The sequence below is a fragment of the Hippichthys cyanospilos genome, chromosome 4 (genome assembly GCF_059441005.1).
Source record: "Hippichthys cyanospilos isolate Australia breed blue-spotted pipefish chromosome 4, RoL_Hcya_1.0, whole genome shotgun sequence".
Lineage (NCBI taxonomy): Eukaryota > Metazoa > Chordata > Actinopteri > Syngnathiformes > Syngnathidae > Hippichthys > Hippichthys cyanospilos.
Genome location: NC_142372.1, coordinates 25,950,492 through 25,972,991, shown reverse-complemented (window position 1 = coordinate 25,972,991; position 22,500 = coordinate 25,950,492). Strand labels below are relative to the sequence as shown.

General features: G+C 41.6%; 2 protein-coding genes across 7 annotated transcripts in view; both read left to right on the top strand.

Moving 5' to 3' along the window:
• The window catches only part of mtfmt (mitochondrial methionyl-tRNA formyltransferase), a 13,197-nt gene extending 5,768 nt beyond the window's left edge, over positions 1-7,429 (top strand). Inside the window, exons 6-9 of one of the 2 annotated variants that reach the window (XM_088413398.1) lie at positions 1-39; positions 2,610-2,688; positions 2,776-2,849; positions 6,872-7,429. The exon at positions 1-39 is cut by the window's left edge and continues 53 nt beyond it. In XM_088413398.1, coding sequence (XP_088269524.1) covers positions 1-39; positions 2,610-2,688; positions 2,776-2,849; positions 6,872-7,051 — 372 coding nt within the window. In that variant the 3' untranslated portion in view covers positions 7,052-7,429. Of the gene's footprint in view, positions 40-2,609; positions 2,850-6,871 lie in introns of both variants that reach the window. The other variant, XM_088413397.1, reaches the window with a different exon arrangement.
• Positions 4,268-22,500, top strand: part of celf1 (cugbp, Elav-like family member 1) — a 36,929-nt gene continuing 18,696 nt past the window's right edge. The window contains exons 1-2 of one of the 5 annotated variants that reach the window (XM_088413386.1): positions 4,268-4,324; positions 14,326-14,513. In XM_088413386.1, coding sequence (XP_088269512.1) covers positions 14,336-14,513 — 178 coding nt within the window. In that variant the 5' untranslated portion in view covers positions 4,268-4,324; positions 14,326-14,335. Of the gene's footprint in view, positions 4,325-7,799; positions 7,989-9,870; positions 9,993-14,325; positions 14,514-22,500 lie in introns of those variants that run through there. The other 4 variants (XM_088413385.1, XM_088413383.1, XM_088413384.1 and 1 more) reach the window with 4 other exon arrangements.

The following is a 22,500-nucleotide window of genomic DNA, read 5'->3' as shown; positions in this document are numbered from 1 at the left end:
CAAGACATTGACTGCCTCCACCGAGCCATCGGCTCGCGGGTGAGTCAGTGCCGTCCTGTTGTGGGGGGCCCATACCTGCAGTTGGATTCACGTTGGCTCTTGGGGTGGCAGATTAAAACAAAAACAAAAAATCAAGTACTTTCAAATATCTTTTTTTTTTTTTTTCATTTAAATGACTTTAAACAATTAATTTATAATTTTATTAGCTGCAAAGATGAGGAAAACATTAAAAACAACTGTAAAATTAGTCATCCGAAGTAAGAATCAGTGCAATTTTACACAAGTTGTCATAATCATCACTTCTCTTTTAAAAGTCATTCATTACACCAGTTTACCTTTTGAATAATGTTTTTGTAAAATATTGAAAAAAAATTATAAGACACATTATATGAATGATTTATTTATAAAAATTCCATTCATTTTTAAAAAAAAAGCTTTTCATAATAATGATACCCATAAAAATACAGTTTTAGAATTAAGCTTTTAAAAATACTTAGGTATTTAATTTTGAACATGTTTTCTCTATAACAACCATAACTTTTTTTCCTCATGATGATGAATTTACCGTATTTTCCGGACTATAATTTGCACCGGCATATAAACCGCAGCAGCAAAAATTGACCAAAAAAAACATCTTTTTCCACAGATAACCCGCACTGGACTATAAGCCGCAGGTCATAACATCAGATATTAATGCAAAAAGATGGTGTATGAAAGTTTTAATTAAAAAAAAAAAAAACGATATATATATATAGTGTAAGGCAGTTCAGATGTTGGCGACCTATAGTTGTGTATCAATTCTTGTTTTGGTTTTCCGAGCCAAGTTTGGTCATTGAATGTAACATTCGTGTCCAGTTCGCGGTTGTCATCGCGAGACGAGTTGTTGTTCTATGGTTGTTTTTTGGTACTCACGGCTCACTGCACGGATACTGCTCAGCGCTGTCTGTGCCCGAGCTAGAGGCCAAGAACAACGTAGAGTATGTTAACGAAACGTTCACTCGTGCGTGTAACTTGTGTGCGTATTGGAGACAAGTAAAGTGCACTAAGGAGTTATTTTTGTTGTGTGACTCTGTCCACCCACGCTTCGCCATCACACGTGGAAGGTAACAGCACGACAATATATATATATATATATATATATATATATATATATATATATATATATATATATATATATATATATATATATATATTGTTTTTTTTTTTCGTCTACCAACTGCAACATTCTTTAACAGCATTCTGTCTCCCATTGTTTAATTGATAGATTAATTTAGTGAACATTGCACATACTGCACATAAGTAATATATACAATCATAATATTATAAATACAGTCATTTATACTGTATGCTGTATATCAAACACACACTTTTATACAAGATCTTTATGCCGTCCTCATTCCGAAGCGTCGGGTTTTTCGCAGCTAGACGGCTGGATAACGACGTTTCAAACAACCAGACCGTCTTTCCCTTTGCTCTGCTTTATTTGAACTATGGCCATTGACCATCATCCTCTTTAGGTCGCCGTCAAACTAGAAAAATAAAGCACGTAATGAGCTAATGATACATAGCGCCACTCGAGCTCACAAACAAGTTGCACACCCAAAAAATACTCGTATATCCAATGTCTCTAGCGATAAAAAAAAAAAAAACAAACAAAAAAAAACAGATGAACAGTCATCATTTTGACAACTTGTGTACTTACGAACAATTAACGTCCAAGGCAAAACAAAATAAGACCAGCAATCCTCGAACATTAACCTGTTGTCTTTGCGTGCTGCTACATTGGAGAACTGACGTCTACTGAGAAAAACAATATTTTGAAGTAACCAGAAGAGGGTGCTCTAAGTCTATGTACAACTCTAAAACATCAAAAGTGGTACTGCACTTCTGAAGGGCAGAATAATCTTATTCAATTTAGACATTTTTAAAAAATATTTATAATGATATATTTTGAAACTCTTTTTGAGCAGAGCCATTGATTCACATTTTTGCAGTTCTGTTTCATAGTTGTTCCATAAACTGACTTCTTGAGCAGATACACACAATTGCTTGACTGGTGGGAAAAAAAAACAGAGGATAAGCTGCAGGGCTCAAATCATGAGGAAAAAGCCGCGTTTATAGTCCAAAAAATACGGTACTTTACATTTAATTTTATTTTTGAATTAGAAGAAAAGTATTTGTTTTTGCAACTAGATTTTGTTCATAGTTTGTTGTGTCAAAATAAACGTTTTTAAAAAAATATTTGGGGATTAATTGTGGTTTGCATTGCATGTATTTTATTTTTCAATTATTTTTCCATAAACAGGTTGAAATCAATCATCTTTTTTCATTTATGATCACTTTTTTGATATCCGTTTAAAAGATATTTAGTCATCATACCTTTTGTAAGTATATTAGTGATCCATCGACATGTTAACAAAATTAAACCTTGTTTCCCATATTCCAATTCCATTCCTTCTTATTTTTTTTTCAGAATCACACCTCTTTCAAAACAAAAGGACTATTTAAATGTTACATAGTCGCACTTTAAAAATACAATATAATATCATATCATATAATGTTTGTAAAATGTGTGTTTTGTAGGTCTAAGAATGTTTGTCCTTGCGCAGATTCCTCTGAGGACCATGTGGATGGGTCGTAGTGTCAAGCTGATGGACTTTGCGGGGAGGTGCCACATCTCCTTTGCAGGCCGGTCCAGCCAAGCCGCCACCGCCGCTCCGTGTGTGCACGCTGCTGCCGCCATGCTCACTTCTCCTGTTCATTTCTGCTTTTCAGACGCAGGAGGGGAGCCGGTGCCGGGCTCGGTGAGCTTTCACAAGGAATCCAACACACTGGCCGTCCGATGCAAGGTGGCTCCCTTTCACACCCATTTTAAACTCTGTATTTACCTCTGTATTTACACTCGGCCTCCGAGCTTAGCGTGCAGCTTAGCAATCAAATGGAGCACAGCCATCTCTGTGACAATATTCTGGTTGAAATATTACAAAAATGTACACAAATTACATTGATTACATCAATCATAACTGAATTACAAATGCAAATAATTTCAATACAAACCTTCAATTAGATGCAAAAAAGTATCTATCAATGCAAAACCTTTGCAAATGCCAACATATACCCAGTTTGGGAGTAATGCATTACCAAAGTATTTAAGTACAAAAGTGATTACTGTAATGCTTGACTTTTTGCTGTAATGTGCTAGTGTAAAGCATTACAAAAAAACATTGAGTAATATTTTACTCAGTACGAATGAGAGTTACGTGCATTACAATCTGTTCTATGTATAGCCCCAAAACGCTCACAGACCCTATTAAATTTTAAATATTAATCGAAGCGGTCGATAACATGAATGCAGTTCATTTGGTGGCCTTGAGTTGGCGCTGATGTCTTGCTGATATGCAGAGAACTTTGTTTAGGTGGTTTTAGTACGTTTTTTTTTTTTTTACATCCCGAATGATCTAGGCATTATTTATGAGTCCACAGGAGCAATAATATATATTTAGAGATAATTTTGAGCATGTAAATTTACCTACGTTTAAGGTCAATCCACTTGGTGCGAGTAATATCAAACTAATGCATTAGTAGTGTAATGCCTTACATTTCAAATACAGTAATTTTGTGGTGTGGTTATTCCTTTTGATTAATAACAACACATGAATAATGCATTACAGTTTTGAAGTCACTTGTCCAGCACTGATTATTAAGGAAACACAGATTTTTCCTCTTCTTACACAGTGAAACTAGCTTATACAGTATGCAAACATCACTACACAAGAAGTGCACAGTCAAACTAAAAGCAGACAATCCAAATATGAAAATGAAATATTTGGTTATGGTTATTGACAAAAAGCAAGTTTGGGTTCTATTTCACCCTCCAGACCGGCAGAGGCGGTGCAAAAAGCACGGAATAAGCCTTTGCGTAAGTGCAAGACGAGAACGCATACCATCAAAAACATCATGTATGTGACACCAGGGATCAGCTTCTCCAAAGTGTTCAGCTCAAGGTGGGGTAGTGGATTTGGACTTTTGGGCTCCATTTTTGGAAATGACAGTGCACTGAACCAGCCAAACAGTGTTTATGGAATTGTTTGTCACTCGGTAGTCTGTCTCTCAGAACTTTCTCGCGCATTGTTTTGCATGCCATATGAGTACCGCGATTTTTGCAATGTATTTATTTCCTTTCGTCACTTGTAGCCCGTTGACTGTGTCAGTCAGGGTTGTGGTTTACTCTCCGCCCTCCGGTGGCTGTGACTCTTGTGTTGTTTTATCCTTGTTTGGTTTTGCTGTTGCGCAACGATTGCGTGCTGTGGCTTTGCTTCACGGGGTGAGTTGCGTTGTTTTATTAGTGTGTTATCGCTTTCTGGTGTTTTTTTCTTTTTCTTTTGTGATTTTCTCCGTTTTTTGTTTACTTCTACGGCGTTAATACGGGTTGGTATGTGCTTAAATGGCCTAACGTGTGCGTGCTCGCCATAAAGTTGTGCTTTGTTTTTGACCTGGCTGTGGAGTTTCCGCAGCCGTTTGTGCTGGCTTCTCACTCACCAGCTTTTGGTGTCGTGGCTGCGACTCACATCCGTCCGCTTCGCACACGATTGTGGCTGGTTGTTGTTGTCCATCTACCGCTCTACCGGCTGCATTACGCACCCGTCGCGGTTTTTGTTGCATGTTCCTCTCGCTGCTCGGAAGCGTCTTGCCTCCGTTGTCAGCTCCGTGTCCCTTGCCTGTCTACAGCTCGCAGCGGTTGCGTTCTGCACCGGCTCTTGCCTTGACAGCTTTTGTTGCACTGCTCTCGGTAGTGTGGAGAGCTCTGTGCTGTGGTCCGGTTGTAGCTGTCGCGTTGTGCTGGCGGACTACGGGTTGGCCTCTGTTTGCATTGCCGTGACTCGACGCACGTTGACACGGCCTCTTCTCCGCAGGTGAGTGTGGCCATGGATGATGTGCCTGGTTCTTTGTCCAACAAGGCTACGTCCGTTGCCCCTCCAGTTGAGTTGGCAGGCTCCTCGTCAGCCATTCCCAGATGAGGCGTGAAACGCCGTCTGCCGATCTACCTGCTTCCTCCTCCAAGCGAGGTTACGCTGCCGGCCAGCAGTGGGCCTCTGGGTTAAAGGCTGAGGTTGCCTTTTTACGTTCCCAAATGAAGGGATGTCTGCTCTGTTGCAGGAGCGCCTCCAGCCGAGTGCCTTGTCTTCCAGTGAGTCAGCCCCTTTTCAAGGCACTGTCGCACCGGACCTTTACAAGGATGTTGATACCATTTCTCTGTTTGCTTTTGACTCTGGCTTCCGTGATTCTGGGTTCGATTCGAGGGACTCCACTATTGGTTCCCCTCCTTCTGAGAGGGGCTCGTCGCATGGCCACCTTTCTCCTGCCAACACTGTCCCACATTGTGGGCATTATTTAGATATCTTGCAGTCCTCTGGGGCCAATATGAGTGCTTTTGCCCGCCTTACTTATGAGGAGCGGGCATTGGCGGCGTTGCAGGATGCTGCTAACATTGGGTTAGACTGCATGCCTGTTGTGGAGGAGGATGTCGATTCCTTGCTCTTGTCACCAGACTAGCTCGCTTGGCATACGCAGCGTTGTCTTAACGTACAATGTCGCATGGCGGATGACCTCATTACAAAGGCCTATAATGCTTGTGCGCGCTCGGCTTGCATTGGCAACTCTGTCTCGCACCTGTTGTTTGCTGCAATGGTTGTGGCGCGGGAAGGAGATACTGAGTGAGTTTTGTCTTTTGGTGAAGCATGTTTACATGCTTTTGCCCTTGTGACAAGGGACCATGGGCGTGCAATGTCCTACTTAGTGGTGGTGTTCGTCCCACTGGTAGATTTCGCTCTGGTCTTTGGGTGCCTGACGGTAGACCCCAGGTGGTTATCCTTCTCCCTCGACCCCCCAAGCCCCCGGGACTCCGTGGGACGCGGGACTGAGGCGTTGGGGCCGGCCGTTGGGTGTTTTTACCCTCGGTAGCTCAGGCTGTGGGTTGCTTTGGGGTCAGACCCAAAGGTTGAGGCGAGTGCCAAGGACTCCTTGTTTCATAGCTGATATTTTTCATTCCATGCTTTTAGCACCGCCTCTGGTGGTCTGGAGGGGCGAAATAGAATGACAGTTACGTATGTAACAGCGGTTCTATGAGCCCCGGTTGACTGCCAGAGTTACATGTCACTCGGAATTCTTTTCTCTGCGTTGTTCGCCCGAGTAGGGGTGAGAGACAGACTACCGGGTGACACTCCCTTATATGTCCCCGGTGACATATACATCAGCGGTCCCCAACCTTTTTATCACCACGGACCGGTCAACACTTTAGATTTATATTGCGGACCGGGGGTGTGCTGACCACCACTATTTCTGATGTGCTCCTGGCTGCTCTAAAAAACACATCATCCTTCTCACTATGTATGTATTATCAACAATGGCCAGAAGCGGCCCCGAAAAAAACAAAGATCAAATACAAACATATGAACTGTAAACTAATTTCCAAAAACATTATTTCGGGTGCACAGTACCGGTCCATGGACCGGTGGTTCGGGACCGCTGATATACATGAGGTTTTTGATGGTATGCTTTCTCGTCTTCCGCTGTACAAAGGCTTATTCCATGCTTTTAGCACTGCCTCTGGCGGTCATCCAGGTCTCATAGAACCGCTGTTACATACCTAACTGCCGTTTTGGTGCGTCAACACGGGCCTTCGAAAGCAATATTGGCAATATTTGAAAGGGTTTATTGACACTATGTAAACATAGAAGTTGGCTAAGGGCACTCTTGCGTCAATGAGCAGAGCTTGAAAGAGTGTTTAAAACATGTTTTGAGCAAGTTTCACTTCCAAAACGTCAGCACATGTTTGGTGATTGTCATTGGTTGACATTGTGTTTGCGGGCAGGACGGCTGGGTGGGCTTCAAGGCTGTCATCCTCAAGAAGCGTCTGACTGCCGCAGACTTTTACAACGGTTACTTGCATCAAACGCTGAGGCCGCATGGCCTCACTGCCGCCGCTATCTTCAGCCCGACGAGGGGCAAGAAGGCATCCTCAGCCCACGGAAAGACCACGTGTGTTTCCTGACTGCGGGGAAATACGACCTGCTCATCATGACAATTACATTTCTCATGAAGTCAGATTTCCTGGCAACACTTCACGTCACTTTTTAATCATATACGGATGAAATTAGAATGTTATGACGTAAGAATATGCGTATGAGTGTTGCCCGCCACCGAGAGAGAGCGCCGTCTGACGTTTCCGTGCTCGCCCTCTCGGCTCCGTTAGTTTTTGCTTGTGTTAATATTAAATCAAACAAAATATCAAAAAGTGTATCTTTCTTTCTCATACTTCCAAGTTTATTTTTATTTTTTTAATGACAATGATCCATTGTATTCATCTCATGTCTTTTCTAAATTATTCCTCAACGCCATTGATTAGCCATTAAAAGCCATTTCAGTTGTTTGTCTTTTATCATCAATGTTCACATTCACACAGCCTTTCACATGAAATATGCTTTAGTTTTCTTGAAACAAAAAAAAAAAAAATAGCGTCAGCTTAAGTTGAAATAACATCAAAACATCTGTCCAGCATGGTCACTTTCAGTGGATTGTACCACCTACCGTTTAAACGCAAGGAAAAATCTAGCGCCACTTTCGTCAATATAAACGCCAAAATATAAACACGGAACATCTCAAGTATATTTTTAAAGTGGACTTGTCGTAGTGAACAAAAGCAGCTATGACAATCTATTAGTAAAGAGATTTGAAATGTCCTCGGGAGAAGTCGAGCCTCCCACCAAAGTGGCGTAATGGTAGCGACGGGAGGTGAGGCGAGCGCCTGCCATTTTAACGCAGTAACGGCTAGCTGTCAAAATCTGTCAACTTATAGGCGTAGCCGCCGCTTAAATTTAGCAATTTGAAAGTGTACAGCACAACATAACATCACATTTGCCGACCATCATCCAACACGGCACCTTGGTCTGAGCCAAAAGCAGTCAAATAAACTGTGGCGTAAAAAACGGGTAAGTTGCTCATTTCAGTTGAGAAAGGCTTTTTGCGTGCTAGGCATCTAGCCTAGCTGAGTGTGCGCGCGCACCACGCAGCTGACTGTCAAACTTGTCGGTCTTAGTTGGCTATAGATAACGTGACAACAATGCTACTAGTTCGTGATGTTTGACGGTTTTTGGCGAGAAGGTGCCGCGACCACTGCCAACACTTCTGGTCGCAATTAATAAATTATGTTTTGCTCACTATTTCCAAAAGAAGGCTTCACGTGATGTCACCTGCTAACGCGGAAGTGGCAATTCTTTTCAAAACGGGTGAACTTTATTGCACCTTGACACGATTACAGAGGGTTTAGTGGCCTGAAGGACCCCATATAGTTGTGCACCACTAATGTTTGTTTATGTTTTTTTGTGATAATTAAGTATCAAGCTATAGCCGATCATGGTCCACTAAGAAGAGGTACCATGCTGGTTAATGATTTACTAAACAAACAAACAAACAAACATTTTTCTTCATGTAAAGACATCATTATATCCTAAATTAAACACACTTGTACAGACTTTATTCTAATAGAATAGACTCGGGGGGATTACTGACATCATGTCCATGTGTATTTTTTCTCTCTCTCTCTCAATCTACCTACCTACCTATCTACATATCTACCTATCCAGCTATCTGTTTACCAATCAATCAATTGATCTATCTCACTGATCTCTATCATCTGGGTCTTTCACCAGTTGGAGAAGGGCGAGGGAGCTGGGCAGGGGAATTGCTGTACTGTATTTGCGAATAAGTTCAAATGTATTTTTAGCCTAAGTGCTAGCGACATTTCCTTCATAATGCCATATCTTACCACATATCCTGTTGTAAGAAGGCATTATTGGAAAAAATATATGTTTTCAGCATTTAGCGCACAAGAAGGATGAGGGAGTTTGCCAGTCAAAAAGTCCACATTGGGCTTGCGTAGTTTTTGTTAGAATAATTCTACATGGATTATCCAATCTTTTTTTTTTTTTTGCAATATGTATTTTGGTAAATTACTAGTCATGGATTTTTTCTGCTGAAGTTGTTTGTGAAGAAAGTGTAACATGACATGTCTCTTGCAGCTGTAAGAGAAAGGCAATCACTGCAACCTAACCATAGGGCGTAACAGTATTAGGTTGATCGTCATGCTCCTGGGGAAGAAGGTAGCAGCGTCTTGATGGACTAATAGCGTAAGGACTTTCACTTAAATCCCCCACTATCACAAGCTGATTGTTATGTTACTGGCATGTGTCTTCCACAATCCTTGAGGGCAGTTATGGCATTGTAACTTGGGCCAACCCAAATTAATATATGAGGAGCAGACAGGGTGTGTTTTTAGAACGGTAGGGGATCTGTGACTGTGCACATGTCTGTCTTGTCCTTGCAAGTAAAAAGAGTCCAAATCTCTTGTCTTCCTTCCTTGTGTTTTGTTTATTAGATTCTCGAGGTTGCTTGAACCTGATAGTTTTGTCAACGTCCCGTGACCTATTCTGTTAGTCCCTAGACACACAATTAGAGACCTGCTGTCCCTGTGCCCGTAACTGAATAGTTTTAGCGCAGCGTTGGTGGTCCGGGGATTATGGGCTACTCCCTCTTTTCATTCCCGCTGCCTACTGGGCCTTATCGCCATCAATCTGACACACAGTTTATCTGACGCTGCAGCCAGATCTGCTGGCCTAGGAGAAACGTTCACAAAGGCCACGGGTCATCAGCATTTTGATTGTGGCCTTCTGTCCTCCCTCCCTTCCCTGAAAGAGGCCCCGCTTCCTCCAGAGGTCTTTTGGCCACGATCCTTGGCCCACTGTTTTGACGGCAGCGGCCCGCTGGGCAGGTGCTCCGTGTTTACATCCGCTGCTGAGGTCTCAGCGAGACGTCCGCTGACTCGTCCTTGTTTGTCTGATTTAGTTTGGTCTAGGGACAGCTGCCATGGCATCTTTTAAACTGGATTTCCTCCCCGAGATGATGGTGGATCATTGCTCTTTGAATTCTAGTCCTGTGTGAGTCATCTTTGCCATTTTTTCTTCTTCTCTTGACTGCTGCAGTTGAAGTGCTTTGTCATTTGCTCCAGGCTTTGCGCTTCCAGCCATAAGTTGTGTTTCAGTATTCATTATAATTATCTAAGTTTAGTTTTGTGGTTCTTCACCTTTTTTCTTTTTAAAAAGATTTACAGTACCCGCTGTGAAATACTTTTTTTTACCCAGGTACAACCTAAACAGAATGCTTCGCCATCCATGTCAGATTCATTCATCTTTGTAACAACATCTCTTGGCATAAATATTTCGTTTAACATCATCGTTTTTTGAGCTAACTGGTTTGCCTTAATAAGGCACCACTAATGACAATGTGCATCAACATAATTGCATGCAATGCTTTTGGCACACCGCAAAGGGGTGTATCCAACACAATTTATCAGTGAGTTGCTTCATGTTCTAATTTATTTGCTTTTAATTTAAAAAGGCATTCAAAACAATTATTCAAAGTTACCATGTTTTTCAGACAAAACCTGCAACTTTTTTTTCTCATGATTTAAGCACTGCTGATTATAGTCCATTGCAGTATATATGTAGACTTTTTTTTTCGCTAGCCACCAGCAGACAATTCACAGGTAAAGCAAATGTGAGTCTGCTCAAGTAGACAAATCATGTCACATAGACAGAATTGATCTGAAATAATGTGAATCAAAGGCTGTGCTCAATGAAATTTTTAAAATATATTTAACACGTCCCCATGTCCGTGATGCGTAACTTTTGCAGTTTCATTGATCTACTTCCCGTAGAAGTAGATCAATGAAACTTGGCACAGTTATTAGTCTTTCTCTACATAGGAATCACCCATAGTTAGGCATTTCTCCCATGGTTTGATGCAACGCTGGAGACCATTTTAGTTGAACACCCCATGTTGGTCATCAAACTACGATGTGACTTCAGAAATCAAGGTTGTATCATCTGAGAAACGTTTTGCTTTCAAAAACAACTTCATGGCTGGGAAGAGGTCAGAGTCAGAGGGTGCAAGGTCAGGAGAGTCGGGGGAGAATTTCATAGCCACAAGTTTCTTTCACTTGATCAAAGGTCTCCTTGATCAAAGGTCTCCTTTGTTGTGCATCCTTTGAAATACAAAAACGAATCACGATGCGACACTCAACAGGCTCCATTTCACATCTGACTAATATATATATATATATATATATATATATATATATATATATATATATATATATATATATATATATATATATATATATATATATATATATATATATATATATATGTATATGTGTGTGTGTGTGTATACAGTGGGCCCCCGTGTTGCGAGATTAATCTGTTCCGCAGTTGGGGCCGTAAGGTGAATTTGCCGTATGATGAGCAATCCAAGCCTATGTTTAATAGCTAATATGTTTAGAACCCCAGGTAAAAACATCAAAATTGTACATAGATATTAAAAATTGGTACCAAAATAGTATAACAAGTGCTACGTATATATAATATACATGTATACGATAGAAAACATCATAAATGAAAAATAAGAAAGGATTTATTTACCTTTGAGTGCCACTTGTTTTGCCCATATTCCCTAATAAGGCTAATCTCCAGCATCATTTCCATATAAATCATCTTCTAACTTCTCTCTTTAACATCACTAGCAATCTTGGGACTCAAGGCCAACCCTTTCAACTTTGAATTAAGCAGTGAAATGCACTATAAATACGGTTTTGTAACCACTCACAATCGAACAAAGCTTTACCGTTCCGCCATTCTGAAACAAGTGAGGCTGACCAATAGCAGACCACCATCTCCTTGAGGAGACGCCGACCAATAGCAGAATTGTAGTGACGCGTTGCAGGGATGCAACTGAAAATAAGTGTAATTACCTAAAAACACCTACAGATGGAGACGAAACAACACAAATACAGCCAAGCCCCTAGGGTCATGACAGTTGCAAAACCGGGAGATCTGGCTGCATCATTCGCAACATCGTGGATTTTTTTTCCATTACGCAGACTCTTCGACTTCAAGGATTTTTTTTTTTTTCATCACTTATTAAACTTTTTGCAAGAGCTCCCAAGCTGCTGCTCCCGCAAAGGCTTGTACTGAGCCTAAACCCCATCAAAAAATGATGACAATCGCTGAGAACGTCATACTTCTCAAAGGGAGAAGTTAAGCAGCCATGGCCCGCCATTTGGGAGTGAATGAATTCACAGTTTGCTACATTAAGGACGAGGCGAACATTAGAAGATGGCTGCCATCACCTTTGGCCATTCTGTGAAGCCAGTTGTTACGGCTTGTAATAAAACGATCATCCGTATGGAAGCTGCTTTTGCAATCTGGATCTCCGACTGCCGACGGAAGAACTAAATAGTGAAGCCCTTTATTTTGAAGTTTTGTGCAGCTGCGGTCATATTAGTAGCGGCCCGGACATTGAATTAAAGTCTAATCTGTTAATGATCAAAGATGATTACAATGGAGACTTTACACTTGAAATACCATTTTATTATAGATGAAATCTAGGGAAGAGGTTTCCAATGGTCTGGTGAATGTCGTCTTTGTGCCTCTGTCTCTGCCTTCTGCATATGTGTTGACAACATAATCGCAATGGTGCGCATCATGAGGTATACAGCCCGTGCCTGTGGAGTTTTAATCTACTTCCACACCGACTCCCGCCCCACAGGCACGTTCATGTCAGAAATGAAGCGCACCCACAGCAAAAGGCAAAGAGAGTAAGGAGCAGATGTTCGCCAGACCATTGGAAATGTCTTGCCTAGATTTCTTTTATAATAAAATGGTATTTCAAATGTAAATTTTACTCCAAGCTTTGTCGATCAATTTCAGGCATTGAACAATGTCGAAATGCCCCTTCCAGAATTCTCAGAGGGTGAGTTGATTACTCTCGGTCACTTCAAAGCATCTTCTGAAAAGATGCTTCGCGTAAAGTTTCTTGAAGTTGGTGATCACCTGCTGGTCCATAGGCTGGATGAGAGGGGTGGTGCAGATAGAAAACCTTGATGAAGCCGTACTCACTAGGAAGGTTAACTATGCGCGCGCGTTCTTCGTTTTTAAAAAAAAAAATTTTTTTATCTCCTGCTTTGTTGTGATCGTCATCATCCTCTTCTCCTTTCACCGCTGCTTGCAATTTTAGTAGCCATGGCTAACGGATAAAAGTTTGCCAAGTCTTCACAACACAAGGACGAGGATCTGAACTGGGTGAGCTCGCGCCATCAAGACATAGTGAGGGAGTTCGGCCAATCGCATATTGGCATTTTCGTGACTGCTGTGACGCCAGCCAATAGCATATCGGCATCTCCGTGACTACCTTGACTGACCAATAGCATATTGGCATTTCCGTGCCATGCGAGGGAAGTTGTTTTTTTGATGCAGCAAAGCGAAAAAATGTATGAGTGCGGACACAACCAACTTGACGGTCGTGCAGGGACACTGATCGGCTGTTGGATGTTTCATAAAACGAAAGGAGATGGCGTAAGTGGGGGACAAAAAAACACCGCGGTCCACGTCGTAAGATGAAAAAAGCGTAACACAGGGAGTTCGTAAACCGGAGGTCCACTGTATTTATTTTATATATCCAGTGAATCCGAGAATCATTTACATTTCCATAGGAGCAATATATATATTTTTTAAAATTATTTTGAGATGTTCATAAGTTGACTCAAGTTTAGTTTGGCGTCATGCGAAGTGCTTCTTGTGTGATGTAATTGCTAAATTGTTGACGACGTGCTAACAATGTGAAGGCCAGATGCGACAGCCTAAAGTGGCATATTACACGTGTGTTTTTAAATTGAATATGTACAATGTTAACCATAGCTAATGTCAAATTTATGTTTGTTAGTTCTACGGTGTAAATTGTTGCTGGGATGTCTGGGTGAAAGAGTAAAGATGAAAAATGGAAGACCACAGTAAACATTAATGCAAAAAACTACTGCCTGGTTTGTGGGCAAGCCATCATATTAATAAATGATAAAAAAGCATCACAAACTGTAACAAATAAGTTAGGCATGACGGGTTGTGATAAGGTATTACTGTACATTCCGGTCATGTTGGCATGAGCATTGGTGTCTTGTGTCTCATAATATATGCCAACAACTTTCGTATCTTGAATTTTCTCTCGTTACTAGAAACAATACTTTTTCCGCCAAGGCGTTTCGGAAACTGAATTTTTTGTAACGGGGCATTTGTAGGTAGAGGTACCACTGTATTCTGTTGTATAGGTAGCAGGTTGGTAGAAGTTGAATTTACCCTTCTACCATCAAGTGGAAGCGCATGGAACTGCTCTGGCCATCAAAGTGATAGTACTGACAGTCAGTCTTGTGCTCCTTTGCAGCGGCAAGAAGATGAATGGGTCCCTGGACCATCCCGACCAACCGGACGTGGATGCCATCAAGATGTTCGTGGGCCAGATCCCTCGCTCCTGGGCTGAGGAGCAGCTGCGCGAGCTCTTTGAGCCGTATGGCGCAGTCTACGAGATCAACGTTCTCAGAGACCGCAGCCAGAACCCACCGCAGAGCAAAGGTGAGACGGGTCCATAGCACCTCTACATTCAGCGGTGGTTATTTCCTTGTGGACAAAGAGGATATTCACTCGGGTCAACAAGTCACCATTGCAAGGGTACATTATTTTACAATTAGAAGCTCTTTTTCAGTCTTGAGTTTCATATTTTTTTTTACAAAAACAAAAATGATTCAAGTCACAGTTGTGCTCATTTTCTCTGTTTTTGGTCAAATGCATGCATTTTTGGTGACAGTAACTCTTGTTATACTGTTGGTTTCTAAAGAACGGAAAAAGCAAGGAACAAACATTTTGTGGGAAAAGAAGCAAGTCGAGTTTTTCTTTTCAGGTACAGTGCTCTCATTAGCCTGTGTTCCTGTGTCCTCGACGCATGATTTATGCCGTGGGTCCCATAATTTTAATTCATCGTGGGGACGCAACCTTTTTTTGTATGGCCGTTGTAAAACAATTATTTCGCACAAGACAAATGCAGCCTTCACAGGGGTGGGGGTGGGATCCTCTTGATTTGACTCCACTCTTTGGCTGCCTTAGCCAATTGCTACTTAAATGCTACTTTCACCGAGCTTTATATCGGATATCGTTTGAGGTAGGATGCAAGCAGTCTGGTCGAGCTTAAGTGTGGGCCAAGAAGGCAAATCAAATGAAGTTTTTCCCCCCGGTCCAAACAAATGAACAAATAAAGCTGCTGGTGCTGACCGCAGCTCACCGCGTCACACGGCAGCTCAACTTTCGTCCTTTTGTTGATTGTCGCCATTTTAGAAAATTAGGGGCTCATACAGTCAATTACTCATATACTAATTTGCTGTTCCTAATTGAGCCTATAGATGGCAGCATTTAGCACACGCAGGTAACAGCACTGCTGCCCAATGTATTAATTCTCCATGCGGGCCAGACGTTATTGATTTTATGACGGAGGCTGCGGGCCAGATGGAAATTGACCATGGGCCGCATTTGGCCCCCGGGCCGGACTTTGGACATGTCTGATCTAGGAAAATGGCTATTTACCCCAAAAGATTTTAAAATGATATATTTTTTAACTAATTTCAATACAGTGATATTTTTGCTCAAGGTTATTTTACATCGTGGGATTGGGATATCCTCTCATGCCTACTCAAACATTCAAAATAAATAAATAATATGTTACAATTGTAACTGATGATTCTCCCATTATGCTCAGAGATGAACAAACTGACACACGTTTTATGCTTTGTGCACACAATTTAGCTCCTCACTTGAAAAGGTTTATTTTCATCTCTCATTTGTCATAAATGTCGCAAGAAATATTAGTATTTTTCATTTGGGCAACAGTTTTTCACACATTTTAGAACTGCAATTTCCTTGAAAATGACAATGTATCTTGTTCTACCTTTTTAAAATATTAGTTTAAATTTTTTTTTTGTTTTTTTAATAATATAACAGCTACATAATTTACATCTAGCTTCAAAGAGTAGCTGTTGTCCGCATGTTTTTTTTTTTCAGAAAAAGCATGTTCCTTACAAATCAAAACTTTGTAAATGTTAAAAAACAACAAAAAAAACTGTTACCCTGTTTTTATTCTGTCTTGCAAAGCAGACTGAAATTGTATGATGATTCTTTGCAGATCTATATATTGAAGTGGAAATCATTTTTAATTGAATAAACCCCAAAATCGGAATCGAATCGTGATACAGTCAAAGATTCACACCCCTAGTTTTTGGAAATCAAAATACAGTCGGCCCCCGGTTTACGAACACCCTGTTTTACGAACAATTCGATTTACGAGCGTGGACCACGGAGATTTTTGTCCCCCACTCACGAGCAAACCTTTCGTCTTACGAACAATCCGACATGCCGGCCATTGTGTATGCAAATATATTTTCACTTAGTTGCGTCAACAAAATCAGCAGTTGACGCTTGTGACAGTAACGTGAACGCTATTGCTCTTACAACGTCACAGTCACTGTCTCAGTCACAGTGTCAGTCATGGAGTCAGTCACAGAGATGCCAATATGCTATTGGTCGATTAAGGTTACCCGGTCTCACTCACGGAGATGCTATTGGCCGGCGTCACGTCAATCACAGAAATGCCGATATGCTATTGGCCGAACGCCTTTATCTAGCTTGATGGCACAGCTGGTCGGGATGGAAGGAAGGAGAGAAAATGAGTGAAAAACGGAAGGAAGGAATGTTGTGAAGACTTTGCAAACTTTATCTGTTAGACATAGCTTCTAAAATTGCTAGTAGCGGTAAAGGAAGAAGTAAGAGGATGATATGTTTTAGCATCTCCGTGACTGACACCGTGACTGAAACAGTGACTGTGACATTGTAAGAGCAATAGCATATCAACGTAACTGTGTTAACTATGCGGGTTGGTCTCTGCTCCCCTCCGCCTCCAGGTAAATGTCATTTTTCCTTTGTATATGTTATTTAATTTAACTGTACAGTAGATTATGTTACTCATTTTTAATATGTGTATAAAGTCGTGATGTTTTTACCTAAGGTTTTTGCACGCATTCACGAATTAACATAGGTTTGGATTGTCCGTCATACGAGCAGTTCGAGTTACGAGCGTAGCCGCTGAACGGATTAAGTTCGTAACCCGGGGGCCCACTGTATTGATTTTAGTCCATTTACTCCTTTATTCAGCAAAACTTAACCACATACTAACATTTTTTACAACTTACTCCACCATGTTTGTTTTGATCTCGCAGGTCATGTTTTTTCATTTTTACCGAAGAGCTCGTCATAAGATTTCGCATGCAAGATATGGTTATAGAAAAAAAAAAGCCTCCTAAAAGTGCTATCTTTCGGCCTGAAACAACATCAACTTGGCAATTTTTATTAGTATCAGTGACAAGTCAAGTAATACGAAATCAGGCAACAATGAGTCAAAACTAAACACTTCGGAAGATCAAGAAGAGGAACAAATAGCCCCCTTCACACTGCAGGAACTCTTCCGCGTTACCCGGGTAGCTCTCGTTCCCCTTTCCTTCACACCAAAAATCGTTCCGGGTAGGAAAGGTTACGCTAAGCCTCTACCCGGAACGATTTCAGCCCCTAGTTGTGACAAGGGTCTTTGGCGAGCTACCCGGGTAGCTTGAGGGGGGCGTGCTGTTATAACTAAAGCTGATTGGTTGGTTGTTTCAGTATCAGCAGCAGCCATCACGCTTTGTTTACACTGTGGCCAGTTTAATATTTTGAAATTGTGGAAAGAGAGAAAATTGATAGATGGGTGGGTGCTCTGGAACAGACTCTACTGCATATTGACGAGAAAAAGTATATATAACTCCAATTTGCTTCAACCACGAGAAAAGGCAAGTCGTTGACCGGAATGCCCACCATAAGCTAGCGCGTTTGTGACGCGTTGAGCTTTAAAAAAAACTTAAAAACACACGGGCAGAACATCGAATGAAGGAGATTTACTTCCCGGCGACCTGGATCAGAAACCCCCTATGTTTAGTGCTCAGCCCGTGTATTCTTTTGTATAGCTTTTTGTCCCAAACAACATGCCGAGGGACGCTGAAACACCAGCCAAAAGCGGGTGTCGGCACGTCAACTTCTCCCCCTTCTACTTCTCGCAGTTGATGCAAACTGGCGTTGGATCATGGAAACCCCGAATCACGCAGCAGGAATACACTGAAGCAGACTTATGACAGCAGACAGCCGTAGCCGAGTCCGCGACATGCACAACCCCGAAAGCTCTGCATCTCAAAGGAGAACACGTGGAAATCGTACCCGCTGGCCAGTGTTCCCTCTAAGCTGCGAGCGTGCGCATTTGCGCACTGCTCGCACGATCTCAGTGCACTAGAATGTCTATGCTGCGCATAAAACACAATGCAATACAAACGTATTAAATAATATTTCATATTAGACCTCATCTTATCTGGTTAATTAGACCAATAATATTCTTTTCTGTACCTTTTTGCATTGTGACAGCGAGTGACGAAGTTTCCAGCCTATGAATGTTTCACTTATTCTATTCATCCAATCAAACGTAAGGACAGAAACGTTCCTGCATATACACCCCGTGCTGGTTAGCTAGCTAGCAACAGTGTGGAGTTAAGAGACGTCAAATGCTAACCCCTTTTCCTTGCGAAACGAACGAGCAGCGACACATCCGCTCAACACGCCAAAGTAAAAAAGAAATGGCTGTCGGAGCATATGCAAATAAAGTGGGCCCCCGTGTTACGACCTTAATCCGTTCAGCGGCTAAGCTCGTAACTCGAATTCGCCGTATGACGGGCAATCCAAACCTATGTTAATTAGTGAATGCGTGCAACATGCGCAAAAACCTCAGGTAAAAACATCACGACTTTATACACATATTAAAAATTAGTAACATAATCTACTGCAGTGTTTCCCAACCTTTTGATCAACGCGGCACGGTCAACGCCTTAAATTTAGACTGCGGAGCGTTTTTGTCCACTTTTTTTTTTAAATCGCGTGGGGAGAGGGCAGGAGAGTGGAGCGAGCTTGCTGTGCACGGTATGGAAGAGTACTACATGAGTACGCTGCCAGGCGCTAGACCGCACAAGCACACAGATCGGATAATTTCCCACGGCACACCTGACAATATCTCGCGGCACACTGGTGTGCCACGGCACAGTGGTTGAAAAACACTGATCTACTGTACAGTTAAATTAAATATCATAAATATACAAAGGAAAAATGACATTTACCTTTGGGGTGACGTGACTTGAGCTGGTGGTGGGTGGAAGCGGAGGGGAGCAGAGACGAACCCGCAGAATTTATTTATTTTTTCCTTCAAACGAGAACTTTTTTAAACAATTACTTTTTTGTTTGAACGAGAACTTATTTTTAAATGAGAACTATTTTTAAACAAGAACATATCACTGGCGATTTCCTTCTCTTTAATCCATAATAGAAGAAGCCTCTCCATTTTGTTGTTGACCGAGGTCCGTCCCCAGGCAAGGAAAGTCATGCCCGTAGAACACTTGCTTGCTTTAAAGGCTTCCTTGTTCTTGAGAATTGTACCGATTGTCGAGCGGTTACGGCCATACTCACTAGCAAGGTTAACTATGCGTGCGCCTCCATACATTTCTGTGGGGACCCATAGTTTTTTAGTATTGCCAGTCCCAGGGACCCAACACTTTTCAGAGGTAAAATGAGAACTGCAGGTTCTAGGTTCGATGCTTGTTCAGTGGGCCCCCGGTTTAGGAGATTAATCCGTTCTGCGAATGGGACTAGTAATCTTGGGACCCATGGTTAACCAATTCAAGTTTGAACTAAGCACTAAAATGCACTGTAAATACGTTTTTGTAAGCACTCGCAGGCGAACAAATCTTGAACGTTCCACCATTTTGAACACTGTGATGCCAACCAATAGCAGAGCATCATCTTAGTGCATCCATGACGCCGACCAATAGCAGACCCGTATCTTAGGGAGTCGTGACGCCAACCAGGAGCAGACCACCATTCTTGTGACGTAAGCGGTGACACATGTATAGTCATATGAGCGCGGAGCAACTTGCAGTCACACACGAACACTGACTGTTTGAGGACAAAAAAACGCAGCGGTCGATATGGTAAGGTGAAAAAAAAGGAAGCCAGGGATGTCGTAAACTGGGGGTCCACTGTATTATAGAACAGCAGGTCTCAAATGAGGATATGTGAAGAAAACAAAGGGGTGTGTGAGATGTGAACGTCATTTTTGGTCCTTTCAAACCCAATTTATTTCAATTGTTGCGAATTGGATTTTCCAAAATGCTTCTCATTTGACAGCTAGCAAGATATATATTAGCAATCGGGTGAAGAACTCAATGCCATTTCACTCTGGTGCTCATCGGAGGCTGCTAAAAGTACCAGAATCACTTGAAGTGAGTTTGGACTTAGCAGTCAAAATTTCATTTTTGGTCATTTCAAACTGAATTTATTCTAATTTATTGCCAATCTGTTTTGAAAATGGGTCTCAGTTGACAGCTAGCACGATATTTTAGGGGGTGAGAAAATGAGAGTGTTTTGTCATGTAAGCAAGTGAGAAACATTGCCATTTAAAGGCTTATGAGGTGGAATCGAAAGCTCAAAGTTCACCCGCGAAGCCAACATTAGCGTCGTCATCGTGTCCCACTTTCTTGCTGCGTTCAAAGCAAATGTGAAATATCGTGTCGCTAAGCTCATTTGGTAGGCTTTCAGTTGAGGCTGCTGCTAATGCTACTGGCCTTCCAGCTGCTGCTGCAGGATTTGCTCGCTTGCTATTACTTCGCTTAATAATGTTTTTACCCTTGCGTTTGCCTCCTGGCGGTAGGATGACTGAAAGTGCTTGATTTGACAGCTGGCTTTTAAATGTTAATATCGCTGGGGATCAGCTTAATTAATCATGGCAGCCAATATTGCGATCGTGATTAAAATTCGATTAATCGTGCATACTTCAACTTCATTTGACTTCACAGTCATAACAGCCGTCCACCAGAAACTATAACTACATTGTGGCCCATGACGAAAATGAGCTTGACACCCCGACCTAGAAAGGAGCCATTGTAACATCAAGTTTTACCTGACATGTTTCAGCATTATCTTCCACTTTCTTCAAAGTCCAGAGAGAACACTCTGAAAATGTCAGATAAAACCTAGTCAAAATTTTAAGATTTTCTCACTGTCTGATAAAAAGAAAAAAAAACAAACTGTTGAACTTGCAGCTTGTGATAGTTTGTCCCACAACTTGATGATAGGGAAAAATGTTTTTCCTCCTGAGGGTAGACCATTTGAGAACCACTGTCGTATCCAGAGCAGGAGTGTCAAACACGTTTAAGATTGCGGGCGCATGGAGGAAAATCTATTCCAATAAAATCATGGTATACATTTATGTAACTTTAAAACAACATTTTTTTAATTACTGTCTAAAACAAGTACAACATCACGATTAATCATAAAATATGAACATTACTATGAATCATAAAAAGTTGTCAAGTTTTTTATTTAATAAAAAGTTCAGCTCATTTTTATACTTCTCAAAATCATCTCGCAGTCTGGAAGCCATTTGCGGGCCAAAACAGTTTGATACCCCTGTTCTATTTGTCAACTCAGACAAAATAATGTGGTGTTCTCAAAAGACCGTTGTTTCTTGCTGTTGAAACTCACTGCAAAGTCCCCCGACAGCTTGGACAACAAATATGAATATGGTTGTCTTGACACGAGGAATAACATTAGCTAACCGAGTATGAACTTAATACAGACTTGGATGCCTAGGACTTCATTTACTCCATCATTCCTCCCTGCTGTGGGCAAGTACATTTCTGATATCCATCTCGGAGTTACACTTTTTGTCAATTCAAAATAATCTTTTTAACACATTGTTGTCGCTCAACTTACTGACTTCTTGCAGTGATTTAGTCTCCAGCCGATCCCCTCTTGTTCTCAAGTTATAAACAGTACATGAGAAAATTACCATATGGATTAGCCATGTGCACATTGTTCATCTGAAGTGAATACAGTAGCAATGAATTACTATACTAAGTAGTACACGGCCTGTGTGCGCTCTGAAGTGATTCTGTTTTTATTGGTGAAGTTTTTACCCAAACACTCAAAACATTGTAGATCAGTACTTAGCGCTTTTTTTTTTTTTTTTTTTAGTAATTAAAATATACAAGTACAAAATGTAAAAAAACATCCACTCTGAAGAAAAGACAACCATTAGTAGAACATCTCTTTCATGGTTGGGCATGGCGGCTTGAGGAGGTGCGGGACGTGGGAACGATGAAACCAATAAAATGCAGGGCAGACTGGGGTAAGTCTCAAATGAGGTCGATTTAATGGCAAACGAATGCAGGGTTGAAAGAACCAATAAGTGCAAACAAAAACGCTAAACTCAAACTTACTGGGGCAACAAGGAACGGGAGGCAGCACGGGAAGGATGGGATCTGGGCGGCGCGAGGCAAGACAGCGGGGGGGAAGACGTACAATGACCTGACAAGGGACGGGGCAAAACACTGGGGCTTAAATAGTAACGGAACTAATTAAGACGCAAGACACCTGGGAACAACAGGGGGGGGCG